General features: G+C 33.6%; 1 protein-coding gene across 6 annotated transcripts in view; it reads right to left on the bottom strand.

The window, feature by feature from the left end:
• The window catches only part of PTPRM (protein tyrosine phosphatase receptor type M), a 966,854-nt gene that overhangs the window by 111,631 nt on the left and 841,247 nt on the right, over positions 1 to 13,976 (bottom strand). For all 6 annotated transcript variants that reach the window (XM_051970436.1, XM_051970437.1, XM_051970431.1 and 3 more), the window contains one exon: positions 1,981 to 2,057. In XM_051970436.1, coding sequence (XP_051826396.1) covers positions 1,981 to 2,057 — 77 coding nt within the window. The remainder of the gene's footprint in view (positions 1 to 1,980; positions 2,058 to 13,976) is intronic.

Raw genomic sequence — 13,976 nt, 5'->3', positions numbered from 1 at the left:
TATTTTTGTTGACAAATACTCAGATTTATGCCAATTCACTTCAATTGAATTCAGCCAAAAATTATAAATGTCATAGAATCTAGTAGATGGAAATGATATGAAAGAAAATTTAGTAAAATCCAAATATGATTTCTTTTACAACATCTCCAACAAATGGTTAATTCAGTCTTTGAGGACCTCCAATGAAGAACCTACCCAGCCAACTTCTGGGTGGCTCTAATGGTTAGAAAGTTTTTTCTTTACATTGTCTTTACCTGCTGCTCACCCTTCTGCCAAACATATCAGATAAGATGCCTCTTTCACATGATAGCTCTGTTGTTGTGAGGCTTTAAAATTTTTTAAACTAAGTTTCAATTCCTTCAATTGATTTTTCTTATTACATATTCTTCACTCCTGTCATCATTAGGGTCATTATCTTCTGGATGAACTCCCAAAATATGGTACCCAGGACACCAGAATCCTTAGTAATGTTTTTAAAGTTCCTTTTGTTGATATCATTTGTCCCCACATAGAACACCTGATGGAAGTGGTGGTCATTAAGTCTGACAGTACTTAAGAGCCTTTGATGAATTCCTCAGGAAGACAGGAGAGGTTTCTGTTGTTTATGTCAGGGCAAAAATGGCTTTTTCAGCACCAATGAATAGGGAGTCACAGATTACTAATACTCTTCTTTTCTTCCTTTGACCCTATTAGATGACCTCTTCGATGAACAGCATCCATTGGTCCATTACTCTTAAGCACTAGGGGCTAGGTCTTCTAGGCATGGTGGAGCTCCTCATCCCATACATAAATGCATCTCCCATCCAAATGTCCTGTGGTCTCTTCTCCTTCCTAATTTTTATTACAATCTTCTACTTTCTAAACTCTGATACAGGTAGGACTTCCATTTTGCCTCTTTTGTGTCCCTTTTCTTCTTGATTTTCTCCTTGAAGTACTTTCTCCTTTCTCCCATAGAATACTATGTCATCACTGATATCCCAGAGAGTAGAAATGAACTCAAAGTGATATTCCTAAAGCACAGATCAAACTATGTCATGTTCTTTCACAGACTCTGGTATTATTATCATCCCTACTTTCCCAGATTTATTGGACAACCTCAACAAATGTACAACTTGAATGCCAAAGGGGCCTTCTTGCTGCTTCTTACTCACCACATTCTTACTCCCATGTCCATGCCTTTGCAAGATCAAATCCCCCTCACTATGGTATATGGTCCCTCCTATTTCACCTCATACATCCCCTAATTGTTCCTTTGTACATAAGTCCTCTTTAAAATTTCCCTAGGCTTCTATTGTCTCCTCCACAAAATTAATTTGTATTTATTTTATATATTTGTTTTATATTTCTTGTTTTTACGTATAGTCAGGGTTCTTTCATTGCTATTTCTACTTTCTAAGCATCTGATGCAGTGTCTGGCACAAAACTGGTACTTAACAAATGCTTATTGGTAATTTTTATATTCTAATCACTTTCTTTGGAATGAAGACCAATTTATGCATTGGATATATTAGGTACCATAGGGAACTTGCAGAAGCACAAACTAGCAAAATTTGTGGGCCACAATAAGACTCTCCTTTTCTCTATATTTATTGAAAGCATGTCTCTTATTCCTTTTCTTTCTTTTTGGTAGGCTTCTTGGCTAAGCCCTCTGGCTAATTACTGCATCAAACAGCCTGTTTATGAAGGAGGAGATTTGGGATGTGAAGATCTGAAAGACCCAAAATTCCAACTACACTGTTTCATTTTGCTACTTGTCACCTAAACTTTCCTTCTACTCTCCAGGGTCCATTGGGGAGGTAAGATTTAATTTATTTTGTCAAAAAGATATAAATAAAACAAATACTGAAGGCATAATCATCTCTATCCCTGACTTAAACTTTCACTAGTGTGTTTCTAGCAATTTTATACTTGCTTATACTACCTGGCCTATCAAGTATACATCAAACAGTTATCTTTGCTCATTACTTTAGTTATACATACATCAATATAATTTCCATTAATGTAGTCCGAGTTTGTATCTCCTTCTAGTGTCTGCAGTCTTACTCGAGAATGATCATCTGAAACAAGAATAGAAAAATCCTATTATATGTGCTATTAAGAGTTACAACATATAAACACATTATAAATACATCATTTGTATCCCTGCTATTTTAAAGATAAACAGATCTTAAGAGCTATGTTCTTTCTAAACTTCTAATCTGGCCACTAAAACTAGGAACTGGGATTTAAGAATGTTTATATTTATAGTAAAATCTTAATATTTAGTCTTTGATCATTTATAAACTTAAAATTTCATTTTTTGGAAAAAGTTAACTAACTTTTATGACACTGTACTTTTAAGGAAAGCATGACAAGCACTTTGAATATAAAATTAAAACAAAACAATTCTTAATCTCCTGGGACCCCAAATTCTGAGAAAAATATGTGTATATGTGTGTGTATGTGTGGGGGGGAATATAGATGTGGGTGTGAGTGTGTATGTGTATAAAATACATACATGCATTAGTTTCAGACAAGTTAGACAGAAGAAAGTATTGTACTCAGAAATAGGAGAGGTAAGGCATCCTAGGAGGAAAAAAAAAACCACCTGAGCTGATTCATGAAAGAAGGTAAGAGGAAAAGATGGAAGTATAAAAGCACTAGATTCCAGAAAAGAGAGATATTTCTTGGAGGAAGGCACAGTGACAGGATGAATAATGATGAGTCAAAAGAATAGCTAAGAGCTAGGTTTGGCTTAAGATAGTGGGATGAAGAGGAAGAATCTGGGATTTAAAACTCTCTACCACCTGGAAAAATAGGCTTGGAGCATACGGCTGTGGAGGGCTTTAAATGACAGGCAGAAAAGTTTACATTCTGCTCTAGGTTCAATAATTACAAATAATTTGAGGAGATGAATCAGACCTATCTCTTAAGAATATTATTCTGATAGCTGTGTGGAGGATGAGTTGAAAAAATGAGGGACTGGAGTTAGCGGAGATCAATTAGGAGACTACGGAGATGGATAAGGCAAGAAGTGATAGGGCTTGAACTAGAAAGGTGGCAGTATGGAAAAGAATAGAAGTTAGAAAAGAGATTCTAAGGGGATGAAATTCATAACATTTGGGAATTGGTTGGGTATGGCTGGGGTAGGGTAAGAAAGAATTAAAAACAAAAGTTAGTTTTAGATTTGTGAATCTAGGAGGCTGGAGAGACAATGGTACCCTCAATAAGAAACAAGAACAATTGGAGAAGGGAAATATTTAGGATGAAAAAATGACTTGCTCTTCAGCATATACTCTGTACTTCACTATGTCCCCAAAGCTTCTTCATCTGGAAGCTTACTCCAGTTCTAGAATTCATATAATTCACATAAACTGGAAGTATTCTCCTCCTCTTTGGTCTTCTGAATGGCTCCTCCCAGAATCTCCATTTAAGAAAGGAGTCCAGGCTAGCCATGTCTCATTCCTTCATTCTAGCTTTTCTCTGCTATGTTACCTGACCCTCTTCTTCTCAAGCCTCTTACTGCTTTCTTTTATGTGTCTTCTCCTTTTACAATATAAGTTTTTTGAGATCAGAAACTTCTCTTTCTGCTTATATTTATATTTCCATTTCTTAACACAGTTCAGAATATATAGTAAGAGTTTGAGATATTGATGAAATAATCAAGTAGAGGTATAATATAGACAATTAGAGACTGATGGTTTAAGAGTAGAGCAGGATTAAATGAAATGTGTGTATGTATATGTGCGCACATGCATGTGTGTGTGAATGAATGTGTGTGTTTCAAAGATAAGGGAGACAGATTTATTTCTAGAAAATAAGGAAGGTGTCAGTAAATAAAGATTAAAGATGTGAGGCAGAAAAGTGACAGAATAAGGCAATGCCTCTGTAGAAGAGATGTACAGCACAAAAGCATAAATAGAAGGGCCACCTCTTCTTCAAAGACCAGAGCAAAGTATGGGAGAATAGATGATGTTGAAAAAGTTTTGAGGTATGGAATAGAGGACAAAAGAAGGTTTGTAGTGGAAGGCCTTGATTTTTTTCCAGCAAAGTAAGAGGTAAGGTTCTCTGCTAGGGAACAGTACATCAGGAAAAACTTACCATGAAGAAATGAGGGACAGTAGAGATTAGATAGCATAAATCTATAATGAACCTGTCAGTATAATTTTGTGACTTCCTGTAATGGCATTCAGCTAGAGAATGCAGAAATATGGGGTAATTCAGGTTTGGATCTTAGCAAAGTACAAATAATGATAGGACAATAGGATAAAAATACAGAGAATATAGTTTTAGTTGAACTAGTTAACGGTAAGGTTAAGAAAGGGAAGAAAATGAAGAGCAAGGGTGATGGAGTAGAAGAACAAGGTAGAATAGAGGGGGCTTAGGTTGTCTTGAGGACGAAGAATAAGTTAGGAAGACTGAAGCAGAAAAAAAGATGGAAAACTAAGAAGTTATGATCAAAGTGGGAGGTTTTAAGTTCAGGAACACAGAGGCAGCATGACAGTGGGTAATAATGAGATCCAGGGCACAAGTATGCCTGCAGGTGGCTGAAGTAGATTAAGAATCTAGATCAGGGAAGCTGAAGATGTTGATAAATTTGGATGCTATTTTGTTTAAGGGTCTATCAGTATATATGCTGAAGTCTTTGATTATGAGGGGAAGGAAGGTAGATGACAATATCATAAACTAGGAATTGAGTTCTTGGAGGAAGGAGTAGGAATAATTTGGAGGCTATTAGGTGACTGCAATTTGGATAGTGATTTTAAAAAAGCAGATGGAGTGACAGATTGAATTTTGAAGAAGATGCTCAGTGTCAGGAAGGAAAAGGAGTTCCAGCAATAGCAATGAGAAACAAAGTGATTGTCTACTTCTCCCATCTCAGTGTGACAAGATGTACCTAGTACTAGAGATGAGTAACTGTGGACATAATGTCTTCCAGAGAGGTCCAGGTATATATGAATGTAAATAAGAAGGAAATAGTGTGAGAAGTCTGTGATGAGAAAAAAATTTATTAACAACAGAATGAAGGTTTCACAAGGCACAATGGAAGCATAGGACAGGGACAAAAGGGCAACAAGTTAAAGGTGGATGGGAATGAGTGAAAGGGAAAAAATCTCTTCCTCAGCAGACATAGAACACAATGATTCACAAAAAAAAATTGTTTATTGGATATGGAATTTTAGGAACTTCTCTCAAACATACCTCTCGGACATATGTATGCATATATGAGTCTTTTTTTCTCAATAATGTTTGATTTTTCCAATTATATGTAAAGATAGTTTTCGACACTCATTTTTGTAAGATTTTGAGTTTCAATGTTTTTCTCTCTCCCTCTCTTATATCTCCCCCTCCAAGACAACAATCTAATATAACATATACATCTACAATAATTTTAACCATGTTTCCTTATTTGTCATGTTGTGAAAGAAACATCTTAACAAAAGGGGAGAAAGCCATGACAAAAAAAAGCTAACAACAACAACAAAAATGGTGAAAATAGTATGCTTCAATCTGAATTCAATCTCCACAGTTCTCTCTCTGGATGCGAGTGTCATTTTCCATTCCAAGTCTATTGGAATTGTCTTGGATCATTGCATTGATGAAAAGAGCCAAGTCTGTCATAGTTGATCATCAATCTTGCCACTGCTGTGTAAAATGTTCTCCTGGTTCTGCTTTCTTCATTCAGCATCAATTCATCTAAGTCTTTCCAGGCTTTTCTGAAATCAATCTATTAATCATTTCTTATAAAACAATAATATTCCATTATATTTATATGCCATAATTTATTCAGCCATTCCCCAATTTGTGAGCATCCACTCAATTTCCAGTTTCTTGCCACTACAAAAATAACTGCTATAAACATTTTTTTTTTTGCACATGTGGGTCCTTTTACCTCTTTATGATCTCAATAGACCCGGTAGTGAGATTGCTGGATTAAAGGGTATGCACAGTTTTATAGTCCTTTGGGCGCAGTTCACAGTTGTTTAGTCTTGTCTTTAAGAAACCACAGTGATTTTTGGTGGTTTTAAGTGATGCAGTAGTCTCTTAAATTCCTTCACTAATCTTATCTAAGATAACTATGTGAATTTGAAAGCTATCATTGATATCTACATTATGAATGTTTCAAAGCATCTTAATTCTGTTCTTGGATATTACTTTAAAAACAAAGTATTTGTTGATGACTCAAATCTGGAAAGAACAACTAACACACTGAATGACAGAATCAGAATCCAAAAGATGTTTACAGATTAGAGAATTGGGCTGAATATAGTAAGATGAAGCACAATAGATGTAAATATAAAAGTCTTACATTTGGATTCAAAAAAAAAAACCTCACAAGTACAGGATGGAAATTTTATGGTTAGAAAGCATTATACCTTAAAGAGAGGTCTAGTAGACTACACATTCAACGAGTCAGCATTTGAAAAGGCAGAAAAAAAAGGAAAAAATATGTAAAGAAAAATAACTAATGAGAATTAGTGCTATGCTACAAAAGACATTGGAATAAGGTTATTGTCTTGCTTTACTGCCTTGGCCAGACCACATCTATGGTATTAATTTCAGTTCTTAGTGACACAGTTTAAGGATTTGGAAAAGCTACAGAGATGGGCAAAAGCCCTTGAATTTCTGCCCCAGGAGGATCTGCTAAAGGAAATAGGAAAAATAAGAGAAGACTTAGGGACAAATATTTGATGGCCTACCAAATAGGAGACTTGTTTTGTTTGGAATGGGATATTATTGTTTAGTTGTTTTCATTCATTTCCAACTCTTCGTGACCCCATCTGGAGTTCCCTGGCAGAGATATTTAGAGTTATTTGCCATTTTCTTCTACAGCTCTGTTTTCAAAGACGATAAGGGAAAAAGGAAAAGAATCTACATGTCCTAAAATATTTATAGCAGCCCTCTTTGTGGTGACAAAAAACTAGAAATTGCAGGGATGCCTGTCAGTTAGGGAATGGCTGAACAAGTTGTGTTATATGATTGTAATGGAATATTACTGTGCTATAAAAGATGATGAGCACACATTGATTGTAGAAAAAAACATGGCTAGACTTACATGAAATAATGAAGAGCAAAAATGAGCAGAACAAAGAGAATATTGTACATAGTAATAGCAGTATTGTTTTAAGAACAACTTTGAATGAATAAGTCATTTTGACAATTATAAACACCTAAATTAACTCTGAAGGAAGATGCATTCTACATCCAGAGAAAGAACTGATAAACAGATATATAGAATGAGTTAATGTGTATATATAAATATATATGTGTGTGTATATATATGTATGTATATATGCATATATGAAACACACACATATCTGTATCTGATAGTAGCCATCTCTAGGCTAGGGAGAAAGAAAGGAAAAGAAAAAGGAAAGTTACATGATAACTTTATTATATATTTAAAAGGAACAAGTTCTACATAATTGCAATTTCATATGCAATCATCTTTAATTTTTTTTACTTTGCTATATTATAGAAATGCTTATTTCATAAATAAAAACAAAATTATTTCAAAAAATTTTAAGTGGTAAAAAATTGCAAAGTAACAAATTTAAGTTTGATTTCAGGAAAAAAAAATCTTTTTGATAATTAGAGCTGTTTATGAGTGAAATGGGCTACATCAGGACGTAGCAGGTTTTCCTCCATTAGAGATCTTCAAACAGAGACTGGACTATGACTTCTCAGATAAGTTATAGTAAGGATTGCTTTTGATTCTGGTAAGATTATGTCAGATGAAACCTCTTCCAACTCCATGATTTTTTTATTACTGATTCTATGGCACTGCAGAGGCAATGATATTATTTTTCACACACAAAAATAGGCATTCTAAATAATTTAATATTCATTTTTAAAAATGTACTGTCACTGTGAATTGAACAACAGTTTGGCATATGATTTGGGCAAGAGTATTATCAACCCATGTGAAATTCTAACATGGACCTTATGTTCTTGAGAGAATTTCAAAGGTTTATATTTTTAAAGAGTACATTTCTTATAACACTAAAAAAGTGTCATTACAGAAAAATTATCTTCATCTAGCTCTTAAGTTCCTAATCTCTAAAAGGAGGGAGAGGAGTTAAATAATCTTTAAATTCCCTAATAGGCTGTGATTCTGTCTTTATTCTCAAAACTAGCAGAAGGGAAAGCACAAATAGGATAAATTGCGGTCTTTACAGGCTCAAGTCCATAGTGAACATTCATGATTTTTTTTCATTTCTGTTCCACTGGGTGAATGAGTTTAAATTTAACTTGATCACCAAAAGAAATATTTTTTTTTACAAAGTCCCCTGGTTTTCAATACAAGATTTGTAAAAACCAATGAGCATTTATTAAGCACCTACTATGTGCTGGCATTGCCTTTAGTATTAGCTATATATATGTGAAAAAAATGAAAATTCTTAATCTCAAGGACCTTCCAATGTAAATGTAAAGAATTTCATGCATTAATAATCTTTGCTAATTTGTAATCAAAGAACAATATGTTAGAAAATCAAATAATTTGAAGCATAACCATGTGGTCAAATTACTTATTTTCTAAATGTTTTTCGCAGGTCTACAACCTTTAAATGAGAAACAAGACTACATATGTGTATGAAAGATTGCAAAGAGTCAGTTACCCAGAATGATAGGGCAAGTAATAAAATAAGAAATGTAGCAGTTCCCAATTTTCTCGATTTCCCATTATTGTTGTGTTCTTTGGAAATTACCTTGCAAAGGCCAATGGTTTTTACTTCAAAAAGATCCTATTTACTCATAGGATCAAGTCTTCAATGAAGAAAGCAACAGCACATGTAGGGACTCAGGATTTCAACATGAATCAATATCTTTCAATATCCACCTCTAGAATAGCATTATGCTAAAAAAAATTTCCAATTCATCTTGTTTTATAGACCAGAAATCACACAGTGGATATTTTAACCTATTATTGTGTCTTAATTGATGATTATATCACTTGTCCACTATTTTAGGCCTTGTGTCTTAATTGATGATTATATCACTTGTCCACTATTTTAGGTCCCATTAATGCTTCATTTCCTTCCCTTCTCTTTGATCATTTTCTTAAACAACCTCAGTGAACATCTTGATGTTGTGTGCTCACCATCTTGAAGCTGGCCAAAATGCCCCTCACAGACACTACTCTTATCTTGTGTGTGTGTATGTATATGTATATATATATAAAATAAGGTATTATATTATTAAGAGCAGAGATGTCTTTGCTTTTATATGCCCAGGGTTTAGCACTACCCTAAGCAAACAGTGAATGCTAAATAATTTTTTCATTCATTCATTCTTTTCATGCTGATTTCATAATTCTTATGGGGAAAGAGGGCTGGTATCTTTTTTTTCTTCTCAGTGTCATTGTATGTGTGTGTTTAACAAAGATGATACATGTTTATGTACACATAGACATGTACATTCCTTTCACAGTGTGGAGACTGCAGCAATTCTGATTCATTCAGGAAGTCCTTTGAGCTTACTGAATGAAAGGTGTTACAAAAAACTGAATTGCAATTCAATTGAGTATCAGACCTTTAGAGCCAGCTTCTCAGAGAAGCAGTGAAGGTTTACCAACCTGTACTTCCTACACATTCCCTAGGCAGATTTTTGAAAGGCAGGTACCACATTAGTGACTTTCCAATCTTTTCAAAGCAGCGGCTGTTTTAAGGATATATTGCAAAACCTTGTCAGGATCTCCACTCTTTCACACTTTATTTCTCTCAGAACCTCAGGATGAATGTCATTCATTCCTGGTGATTTACTATACTCAAGTTTCTCAAGTTGTTCCATAACAGCCTCCTTAGAGACTTCAATCTCTGTCAAGATTGAACTCTCATTTCCCATAAAGAGGGACTTTGAAATAGGAGTTTCCCCATCATCTTCTACTCTAAAATCAGGTTTTAAAAAACTAAACAATTTTGCTATAATATCTTTGTTCTTAATCGTCCATCATTCTATCTAAGACAATAAACCCATAACACTGTGACATATTTAAAAAGTTTGAGAGACAGAGTTTCTGGGGAAATAATAATTTTATTAATTATGATAGTTGATAATAAAAGAGGTCAGTGGAATACTTGAATGCCAAAACCTCTCATGGAACCCATTCAACCCTTAAATGCCTATGGAAGAGAGTGTCAATCAATTCTGATTGGTTGACAATGAGAATGAATATTATAATGGAGGTGGACCTATTCTGATGAAGGGCTGGGGGATGTGATCTTGATCATTCTTGTCCCAGACCACATCTAACCTTGGACAATCTAAACAAAGGATCTCTCCTCCACCAGCACCCCAAGCCTTAACAGAAAGGGAACAATGAGCTTCCCCATTTGGGGAAGGGCTGAATAAAGTTGAGGACAATTAATTCTATCTTCTTAACATCAATGACCTTCTGATGCCAGCTTGACCTAGCAGAGAACAAAGATAAAGGAAGGGAAAAAATCTACATCTACCCAATAACTGGTCATTTAATAATCATTTCTCTCAATACACACATATAAACTTTAATTTTTTGGACATTCTGAGTCACTTTTAAAAAAAGACATTACTATCTGTTTCCTTTTAAAATGAAACATGCCACTAGACTGTACAGTCTTTGAAGACAGGAATAATTCCATTATAGAATTAATTAAATAAATGAATAGATAAGCTCTTATTCATGTATAACAAAGTTTAGAAACAGAAGGGTATATGTTATTTTGAAATTGTTTTATTTATTTTAACACTTATTTTTAAAATTTGAGTTCCAAAGTCTTTCCCTTCCTTCAGCCCTCTCTCACTGACTAAGAAAGCAAGCAATATGATATAGTAGAGCATACGTTCTATGATGTTAGGGAACATCTAGCTTTTGCCTTTATATCCACAGTGCCTCAAATGTAGATGACCAATAAATACTTTGTGACTGACTGAATGAATCATTACTAAATTCATAGTATATAATAATATAATTATAGTTGTTTCTGGATTCCAATGCCTTATTTTATGAACAATGATTGGAATGGTTGTCTAAGAATAATTACAAAAACATCAAAAGCTATACATTGACAGTTTAACCTCCCAGATCTGATTCGTTCTTTTCCAAGTAATGTTCTTACTGCCCTAACTTTGCCTAATGCAATCTTAGTCATCTTTTAATGTATGGCTTGAATATGTGCCTTGTTACATTTCTTTTCTCTAAAGTCAAATGTCACTCTGCAAATATTGTTTTGCACTCTTTATTTGTGTCTAGATCTTATCTCTTTCCTTTAAAGTGTAAGATCCCTGTAGGTGGGCATATATCTTACTGATTGTCTCATAGTATCTAGTATTAATACATTATAACTAGTGAGTATTAATGAACATTTTTTAATGTCAATGAATGAAAGTAACCATCTCATCTTTACCTTGGGTCATCCTTTCTCCCCATTTCCATAAAGTATTCTTAGATATAGAATCATTGTTTGTCCTTATTTGCAAGAAAAAGAACTTGAGAAAATTTCAAATTGTTTTGAATGTATTTACTGTGCAGATATTTTAATGAAGTTTTTTTGGAGTATAAATATTTACACACATAGTGTGCTTTAGTGTTTTTTAACTGTCTCTTTCAAAGTTAGTTATCTTCCAAATCTTGTGTTAGAATCAGATCCCCTCTCTAGCTTGAAAAGGCAAAGGTGATAACTTTGTTCTCCTGGGCAAAGATAATCAAAAACCATTGTCTGTACAAAATAAGGTATGAATTTTCTTTTTTTCCATTGGATCCAAAGAGATGTCTTCTTTAAGCTAGCGTTTTGTTTGATTCATATTTTTCCTGAGAGCATGAGAGGCAATGAAGTTTTGACTTAGAAGGATTTTACTGGAGGTGAACGCAGTATTTGCCCTGGATAAGCAAGCCTTGATTGACTGTTTTTGGCAGGAAGGATGAGTCTGTCCCAAATTAAATTTCTTGACATTGTAGAATTGGTTGTGGTAGGAATGAGTTTAATGTTGATGTAAACTAAGCTAGCAGTTCTGATGATGTGAAATACCATCTGTGAATGAAAATGTAACTGATTTTTCCTGACATTTTCAGGGATATATACAACCAGTGATATAGGCTAAGTCTAGGGTGAATTTTTAAAATGTACATACATTTTGGAATTTTAATGGAAAACATTTTCTAAATGTCCCTAATCCAAGGTCTATCCTAGACTATTGGGATAGCTCCTGGGAAGACAGATCAAAATGCTGGGAAGAGCTCAGGTTGGTAATAATGGAAAAAAGAGTTAATGAACTGTCTGAAGAATAAGATTTTGCATTTTCTCTTTATCTCTGGGTTCCCTATGTCTAATGTTACTTTCTCTAATGTTTAATATAATTTCATAGCCTTCTATTTACCAACTTTTGTTACTCTAAAAGAGGATGTAGGCTCCCCCCATGTCTCAAAGCTGTTTAAAACATGCCTTTTCTCACCTAAATTTATTTGTTCCTTAATTTTTTCAATGTTTTATACATAAATTAAAAATTGAATTAATATAATATAGTGGGAATTGTTATAGACTTAGTGTCAAAGGACTTGAGTTTGAATCTCCATTCTGTTGCTATATATGTGACCCTAGACAAATCATTTAAAACTCTATGAGAACTCAGTTTTTTTTTTTTCATCTTTAAAATGGAAGAATTGGAGGAAGGGCCTTTCTATCACTAAATCTAAAATCAAATATGAATTTTTCATTATTTTACTCTAAGACTAGGAATCAAGTTTTATTTAAACTATTACCCCAGTAAGTATCATAGTGTTTAGCAAACAGTAGGTGCTTAATAAATGTGTGGCATTTTTATAATGATAAGACATGGTTCTGATAGTTTAAGAAAAATTTATGAACCAAAAAGATTATAAAGTAATAAAATTCTACAATGAAAACAACTGGAAGAAATAAGGAAAAGGATCTCTTTTAGCTGACTTTATCCACTCTATCTAAAAATATGTTTAGGTATACAGAATGACAAAAATAATTATAATTACAAAATAATTCTTCTCTTGACCTTGTTACCCATTTTCTGCATTCTTTCCTTTCATAGGCAACAGGTGATGATGGGGAGCCAGACAAACTGAGCTAGTCATATTCTATATCAGCAAATATACTGAGCTTACATGTAAAATGTGCTTTCCCCTTTTTTCTAATAGGACTTAGCAACCTTTTCTCCTTAGGAATATGGTTTTTTTCTTTCCAAGCAATTTACTGCCTTTCAGGGGTGGGAGTGGAATATGAGAATATGGTTTGACTTGCAAAGACAAGGCAAAAAGAAAGTAGGTCACATCCAAGGTTGTGGAAAGTGAAAGTTATAATGCCTGTAGTTTAATCTATTTATATCTTGCTGTCCTTATCAATTCAGCATTGAAAAGACTGAACCTCAAAATTTTATTTCAACTTTATACATTTAATACTACTTTCATATTTTATCTAATTTATATTATAAATTAGCTCCGATACTCCAGTATAGTTTCTCTTTTTCAAACCTTTTGTCTCCTCAGAATAAGGATTCTTGTTTAATACTTTACTTTTCTCAGTTACATGTAAAGCAATTTTTTAACATTAGTTTTCAAAACTTTGAGTTCCAGATAGTCTCCCTTCTTCCTCCCCTCTTGCCATTAAGAAGTCATATATGAAGTTATGCAAAACATAGAATAAAGAATCTTAAGTGGGTTCAATTGGATACATTAAAGAGGGTCCCTGAACTCTGACAGGTTACAAAAAATACACCTTTATTTTCATGAACTTTTAACTGAAATTTAGCCTTTCCTTGAAATATGTAAAAATATTATTAGAGAAAAGATACATAAGTTTTACCAGTTGGCTAAAGAGTCTAATACACACATACACACACACACACACTATTAAGAACCCTTATATATATATAATTATATAATTTAGAATAATAAATAATAGCATCTCTTTCTCTTATATATGTATGTTTTAAGCAAAATGCACACAGGACTTAGTATTTCTACTGCCCAAAGGTTTAGGATAATTGAA

Source organism: Antechinus flavipes, chromosome 1, assembly GCF_016432865.1.
Source record: "Antechinus flavipes isolate AdamAnt ecotype Samford, QLD, Australia chromosome 1, AdamAnt_v2, whole genome shotgun sequence".
NCBI classification, from domain to species: Eukaryota; Metazoa; Chordata; class Mammalia; order Dasyuromorphia; family Dasyuridae; genus Antechinus; species Antechinus flavipes.
The sequence above is the reverse complement of the archived record's forward strand: the minus strand, read 5'-3'. Positions and strand labels throughout refer to the sequence as shown.